Source organism: Gossypium hirsutum, chromosome D12 (genome assembly GCF_007990345.1).
Source record: "Gossypium hirsutum isolate 1008001.06 chromosome D12, Gossypium_hirsutum_v2.1, whole genome shotgun sequence".
Lineage (NCBI taxonomy): Eukaryota > Viridiplantae > Streptophyta > Magnoliopsida > Malvales > Malvaceae > Gossypium > Gossypium hirsutum.
Window position 1 is genome coordinate 11,332,778 of NC_053448.1, and position 7,841 is coordinate 11,340,618.

General features: G+C 34.4%; 1 protein-coding gene across 1 annotated transcript; it reads left to right on the top strand.

Moving 5' to 3' along the window:
• The first annotated feature begins 4,910 nt into the window (after positions 1–4,910).
• LOC107945831 (S-adenosyl-L-methionine:benzoic acid/salicylic acid carboxyl methyltransferase 3) lies at positions 4,911–7,338 on the top strand. Its single transcript, XM_016879977.2, has 4 exons — positions 4,911–5,124; positions 5,195–5,599; positions 5,702–5,956; positions 6,787–7,338. Exons 1-4 carry the CDS (start codon positions 5,050–5,052, stop codon positions 7,141–7,143), a joined length of 1,092 nt encoding a protein of 363 aa, XP_016735466.1. The 5' UTR covers positions 4,911–5,049; the 3' UTR covers positions 7,144–7,338.
• Positions 7,339–7,841: the final 503 nt, after the last annotated feature.

Genomic DNA, 7,841 nt, shown 5'->3' on the forward strand with positions numbered 1-7,841 from the left:
CTCTGCTTGAATTTTTCTATACAACTTTTCGAAGACCCTTCTGAATTCAACACGTGTTTAAGAGATTCACAGTATTTTGTTGATGCCCCAAGATGTCGTCTATTCCTTTATGCCAATTTAGGTACAACAAGACTACCACGTGACAATCAAAATTTGAGCCGCCCTTTTCAGGTTTTCAACTCAAACCCCTTTGGTCTTAAGGTGCCATTTGCGGGTTTTCACCCTAGCCTCTCCATTTTTTTTTAGAATCAACGCCCTTTGCGGGTTTTCACCTTGGTTCTTTCCTTTCTTCAAGTAAAGTATCTCTTGATCGAATCTGAATTTACTGGATTAGGCAAGTTTCTTCCATCCATTTCAGCCAGGATCAGGGCTCCTCTAGAAAAGGCCTTTTTTACGACATAAGGACCTTCCCAATTCGGCATCCATTTCCCCCTAAAATCTTTTTGTAGAGGAAGAATTTTTCTCAACACCAGGTCCCCTTCGTGAAATTCTCTAGGTCGGACCTTTTTGTTGTAGGCTCGCATCATTCTTTTCTGGTACATCTGACCATGCTGAATAGCCTTTAGCCTTTTTCCCTCTATCAAGTTCAACTAATCGTATCGAGATTGAACCCATTCTACTTCATCCAATTGTAGCTCAGTCAAAACTCGGAGAGAAGGGATTTCAACTTCTATGGGCAAGACTGCCTCCATGCTATAAACTAAGGAGAAAGGCGTTGCCCCGGTAGAGGTCCTGATTGACGTTCGATAAGCAAGAAGGGCAAATGGTAATTTCTCGTGCCAGTCCCTGTAGGTCTCAGTCATCTTCCCCACAATCTTCTTTATATTTTTATTAGCCGCTTCCACTGCACCGTTCATTTTTGGGCGATACAGCGATGAATTGTGATGTCTGATCTTGAATTGACTGCAGACTTTTGCTATTGAGCTGTTGTTCAGGTTCAGCGCATTGTCAGATATGATTCTTTTAGGCATTCCATATCGACATATGATCTCCTTTTTCAAGAACTTACTGACTGATGACTTTGTAACGTTGGCATACGAAGCAGCTTCTACCCATTTGGTGAAGTAGTCAATAACCACAAATATGAAACGATACCCATTTGAAGCCTTCGGCGATATTGGCCCGATGACATCCATACCCCACATGGAGAAAGGCCATGGAGAAGTCATGACATGAAGATGCGAAGGAGGTGCATGCATTTTATCACCATAGATTTGACATTTATGGCACTTTTTGGAGTAATTGATGCAATCCCCTTCCATGGTGGACCAGTAATACCCGAACCTCATAATCTGTCTAGCCATTATGAACCCACTGGCATACATTCCACAGATACCCTCATGGACTTCCTCCAGAATTTTCTTTGCTTCCACGGCATCCACACATCTTAACAGTACCTGATTTTTTCCCCTCCTGTATAAGATCTCCCAATCTAAGACGTAATCAATGGCTAGTCTTCTCAGAGTTCTCTTTGCATTCTCCGTTGCCTGGCCAAGATACTCACGATTTTTTACATATCGTAGTATATCTTGATACCAAGGACTATTATCGATTTCTCTTTCTTCAATATTGTAACAATGAGCCGGGTCTTCATATATACTCATTTGGATTGGCTTCATATCCTCATGTCTGTTCACCTTGATCTTGGAGGCTAAAATAGCTAGTGCATCGGCCATCTGGTTCTCATCTCGTGGGAGATAGCAAAAAGTGATGTCCTCAAACTCTTTAATCAATTCGAGGACCAACTTTCGATAACTGATTAATTTGGGATCTCTCGTTTCCCATTCTCCCCTGAGCTGATATATCACCAATGCTGAATCTCCATAAACCTCCAACACTTTGATTTTTCGCTCTATAGCTGTACGAATACCCATGATGCATGCTTCGTATTCTGCCATGTTGTTTGTACAATCAAAATCCAATTTGCAAGTGAAAGGATAATGATCACCATTCGGGGACACCAGGACTGCCCCAATTCTATTGCCCACAGCGTTCGAGGCTCCATCAAAGTTTAGCTTCCAACTGTGACCTTTTTGGGGATTTTCTTCAGTAGCGGCTACATACAACAAGTCTTCATTCGAAAAATCAAAACTTAACGGTTCGTAATCTTCCAAAGCCCTACTAGCCAGAAACCGTTTCATGGGTCGCTAAAATATTGTTAAATTCTATCATTATTTTGGGTCGTGAGCGAGGTCAATTTGATTTAGGAAATTTTTTCTTGTATTTTTCCTTATAAAAATTCTAGTAATTAGTAAATATTTAAAATTGTGCCAATATAGTAAGCATTGCATCTGTTTGCGGTGATACTAGTGTTTAACAAGGAGGAGATGGTGGTCGTAGGGGTTTACAATAATTCACTCTTATAGGGCAGAGAGTCATAAATGGAGGAGATGAGGGAGATTAGTAATGGAGATTATTAAGGAGGAAAGGAGATGCCCATGGTTGAAAAGTAGAATAGAGAAAGAATTAGAGGGGTCCATAGGCCAAGTTAGGCCAGGCCCAACCAAAATTTTAAATCTATTTGCTAGGCTCGGGCCCGGCTTGAAAATGAGCTTAAAATTTTGTCTAAGCCCGACCTGAATAAAAATGCTAAAATTTGGGTTCGACCAGGCCCGACCGTATTAATTTTTTATATAATTTTTTAAAATTATATATAATATATCAAAAATATTAAAAATATTAAAATAAATATTTCTTAAAAAATTAAAAATAAATTATAAAACAATATGCATACTTAAATAACACTAAGATAGGAGCAACTTAATAAGCAAATGGCTCTAAAATAGTAACAAAATTAACAATAAAACAAGAGTCATACAATATTCAAACAATAACAATAAACTAGTAGCAACATAATAGTTAAATAGTAGCAAAATAGTAAAAAAAAAAGAAAATACGAAGAAAACAATAAAAAAATAGTAAGAAAGCAATAAAAAATAACAGTTTTTTCCATATTCGGTCCAGGCCAAAAAAGCCTTACCTGAGGTCCGACCCATTTTCTAATCGAGCCTTATTTTTTTCCCAAACTTATTTTTCGGACTTATATTTTTACCCAAACCCTCTCACTTTTTGAGCAGGTCTTCAGGCCGGGCCGAATAACCTAACCCATGAACAAGTCTAGAAAGAACCCTAAAAAAATCCCTTCCCTGATCTAAATATATATATAAAGATCTTTAGTGGGTCTCCCATTGTGATCAAAATATTTATATATAACACTTTTGTTGGGATCGACCTGATTAAGCAACAAGTAAAAAAAAATAGTAGAATAAATTGAGAAATTGAACACACAAATTTAACGTGGAAAACCCCTTCCAAAGAGGATAAAAAAATCATAGGCAAATATAATTTTATTATAATGGAAAAAGAACGAAGAGTACAAAAGATGGAGATAAAAACTAAACCCCAAAAACCCGAAAACAAAGAACCCTCAAAACATAAACACAAAATTCTCTAAATGTGTTATGAGTTCTAATATTGTAAAAGAGCCTATTTATAGGCAAAATTCATAGGTCAAATAATAATAAAATAATCTAGACTAATCAGAGTTTGATTGAAAGAAATAAACAGAGTTTAACAGGAAGATTATTTCTCAATTTTGACTAAAATAGGAGTCAACTCAACAACTATCAATTAGAGACCTTAAAAGCTCACACTTTATGCATGACCTTTGAGCTATGTAGAAAGGTGATTCCTCTAAATGCCATTGTTTTTTTTATCGGATAAGCTTTATGTTTTATTAGCTTTAGCTTAGGCACATGTCGTGCGTGTTGGAGTTAGAGGTGAGCGTTCAATTGAGTCGAATCGAATGAAAAAATTTCAAGTTTATCGAGCTGACAAATTCTATATATCATCCTAACTCAATTTGAAAATTTCTCGAATTGAGTTGAGTGAGATGAAATTTGAATTGAATGGAATTGAATATATTTTTTCAAGTTAAATTAAAAAAAGATTTTGGGTCCTTGTAACACTACCATCCACCGTAATCAAATTTGTTATTAACTTTTATTCCCTCATAATTTATTTGCTAATCTTTTATGTACGATTTGGCTTCTTTGTTTGCTTATTTGTTTCAATTATTTTCTGATTCTTGTCACCATGTATTTTGAAATTAAAAAATATATTAAATATAAAAAATGTAATTTTTTAATAAAATTATTTTAAAGATAAAATGTGAAATTGATACCAACATAAAATTTTAACACGAATATTTTATAGCATCATTAATAATTCAATTGTAACAAAATTTGATAAAGATTCAACATGATTAAACAATTCAATAATATAAATAGTACAAAATGTGAAATTTAATTTAATAATATAAATAGTAGAAATAAATTCGAAAAAAAAATTTGGGGTTTGGAAAGAAGTAAAAATTTTGGAAGAAAGCAAAAGGAAAAAAGTTTTGGAGAGTTTTGGGGAAGTAAAAGGAAATTTTTTTTTGGGAAAAATAAAATTTTTGTGGCGGAAGTAAAAGTTTTTGGAGAAAAGTGTAAGGAAAAAAAATTTAAGGGTTTCGAAAAGTACAATTTTAGGGGAGAAAGTAAAATGGTTTAAGAGGTAGGGAGAAGAATTTTGTATTTGGTTTATTTGAATTATTTGAATTATTCGAATTTAAAAATTCAATTAGAATAATTTGAATTCTTTTCCGAGCCAGGCTAATGCTTTTGACTGAAAATACATGGTGATGGTGTAATTCTTAGGAATATTAGTAAACATATTTTGATGACTACCGACTACGGACAAAGTGAGGTCGTTGCTAATAGGATTGTTGGCTTGTAACTGAGCTGGACACAGTTGCAAGTAAAGAATCTTCCTTTACTACTTTTGGCATGATTTAGTTACATGTGAAAAAAAAAAAGAAAAATGTTTGAAATTAAATAAATGCAATGAATGTGTTAAAATAAGACAGGGGATTGTATAAAAATGTGCCAAAATTAAGGAGCCGCTGAGACAAACATCATCTATAAATAGGGGCTCATGCAACGTCTCTTGACCACCATAACAAGCTTCGAGAGATCGTAATTACAGAGAGACAAAAGACTGATCGAGATGGAAGTAGTTCAAGTTCTTCATATGAATGGAGGAGTTGGAGAAACCAGTTATGCAAAAAACTCTTTACTTCAGGTATGTATGTATGTATGTATGTATGTATGTATGTATGCTGTGATTTTTTAACCTGAAATATCTTGGACAGCAAAAGGTGATAACCATGACAAAGCCAATCACAGAGGAAGCAATAACTAAGCTCTATTGCAGCAAATATCCGGAAGAAATAGCCATTGCAGATTTGGGTTGTTCTTCGGGACCTAATACTTTCTTTTTGGTATCTGAACTTCTCAAAGTGGTGGATAGTGTTCGCCAAAAGATAGGCCAAAAATCCCCCGAGTATCAAGTGTTTCTGAATGATCTTCCTGGGAATGATTTCAACACCATTTTCAGGTCCTTGTCTATCTTCCAAAACAAACTGAGGAAGCAACTTGGACCCGGCAACGGACCATGTTTTTTCACGGGAGTACCTGGTTCTTTCTACGGAAGGCTTTTCAGGAAAAACAGCCTTCATTTCGTACACTCTTCCTATAGTCTTCACTGGCTATCCCAGGTTTAGTTTATATATTAATGTTGTATTGTGTATATATCATTAATCATTTTAGAATGGAAAAGAGTCTGTAATTTATGAGTGAACTATTTTGATTTGATCCAGGTTCCTCAAGGGCTGGAAAGTAATAAACGGAACATTTACATGGCTAGCACAAGTCCACCAGACGTGCTTAAGGCATATTATGTGCAATTCCAAAAGGATTTTTCCTTGTTTTTGAAGTGTAGATCAGAGGAACTGGTGGATGGTGGGCGTATGGTTTTGACACTTATAGGGAGAAGAAGTGATGATCCTTCAAGCAAAGAGTGTTGTTACTTTTGGGAGCTTTTGGCCATGCCTCTTAGTGATATGCTCGTTGAGGTATAGAATTAATAATTGCTATAATGATTTTGTTGGCCTTCCAACTTTTCGAAAAAAAAGGTTATTTTAGCTCTCAATTTAATTTTTTATCTCTTTTAACCCTTAAACTTGTATTTTTTTGTCAAATCACCCCAAAATAATTAGAAAAGTTAACACTTGTTAATTTTTCTTACGTGACATACATGTTGATTGCCATGTTGTTGACATGTCAGAATTTAATTACTTTTTTAAAAATTTTAAAGATATTTTTATATATTTTTAATGATTTTTAAGTATAAAAATAATTTTTATTGAATTTTTAAAATTTTAAAACATTAATTAAATGATGATGTGTCATTCACGTGGTAATCAACGTGTATGTCATGTCAACAAAATTAAAAAAAAGTTAAATTTTCTATCTATTTTGAGGTGATTTGACAAAAACACAAGTTTAAAGCTAAAGAAAGATGAATAATTAAATAAAAGCCTAAAATAACTTTTCTTTAAAATTAGAGGATCAAATAAATCATTATCTTGATCAAGTCAGAGTATTTGAAACTATGTCATGTGCGCCCATAGCTAATTTTGGCTTGTGTCATTTTCCAGCACTGAAAATCTAGTAGTGACGCGCCCATAAAATTGAAATCTATTTTGGCTTACACTTTCTATTTACTATCGGATTTATCACCGGTCAGTCTTCAACAATCTAAATCTGACTAAACAAGAGAGCTTATATTGATAATTTCCTAAAGAATACTTTGTTAAACGTTTAGTTTGCTGCAAATATAAAGTTGATTACTAGTTATTAATTAAATCAGCGGAAACCATAAAGAAATCATGATTAAATGCAGGGACTGATAGAAGAAGAGAAACTGAACTCCTTTAACATCCCTATGTACACACCATCACCGGCAGAGGTTAAATATGAGGTTGTAAAGGAAGGGTCATTCAACATCGATCGATTGGAAGTAACTGAAGTGAACTGGAATGCTTATCTGGATGAAACTGACTTATCTGATGCATTCAAAGATGGTGGGTACAACGTCGCCAAGTGCATGAGAGCTGTGGCTGAGCCACTACTTGCCAGCTACTTTGGTGAAGAAATCCTCGATGAAGTTTTCCGTAGGTACAGAGAGATTATTTCTGATCGCTTGTCCAAGGAGAAGAATGAGTTTGTGAATGTCACTGTTTCTCTTATAAAACCTTGATCATCATCGTCATCATGATCTTCCTTTATTTTATGATTAGATAAATAATCACTGGTTATCTATGCTAGAAATGAACTTTTCGAAGCACACCGCAGTATCCAGTCAAGAGTAATCTCTTGCAAGCATATTGTTTTTAATTATAGCTGTCTCGCATGTAATTTGGTTAAATCTAAACAACAATTTTAAATATTTTTATCTCTTTGGATCAAACTCTACTTTTTATACTGATATTTATCTACTGCATAAGTGTACCAATATTTTTTGGTGATTTCAACACCTATCAATCAATAAGGACCTAAAATATATGAATTATGAGTAATTATTATACCCCCACACTTAACATTTTGCTTGCCCTCAAACAAAACAAACAATAATGCACATGCAAACTAAAGAAATACTCAACTTGAATCAATAGTCGAAAATATTGTCACACACCAATGAAACACACGAACATGCTTTCAAGGACACAATCAAAATTCTGTATGCTAACAAGTATCAACAACAATTCACACAATTAGGAAGAATTAGATACAATACATCTCTATGCTCGTATGCAATCATCCTCCTTAACAATGTGTTGTGTATAAGAAGTACTAGAATAATCAAGAAACATAACCAAATTTTACCATGATTTTAAGGTCACTTGGTGCTTAAGGTTCAGGGTCAAATATAGCGATAAGGAAAGATTAGGCTCACAC

Bases quoted from the DNA above. Each gene is read 5' to 3' on its own strand.
- LOC107945831 (XM_016879977.2), top strand. From the start codon at position 5,050: ATGGAAGTAGTTCAAGTTCTTCATATGAATGGAGGAGTTGGAGAAACC. The intron at 5,125-5,194 runs GTATGTATGTAT...TATCTTGGACAG, and splicing joins CAAAAAACTCTTTACTTCAG to CAAAAGGTGATAACCATGAC. The intron at 5,957-6,786 runs GTATAGAATTAA...GATTAAATGCAG, and splicing joins TTAGTGATATGCTCGTTGAG to GGACTGATAGAAGAAGAGAA.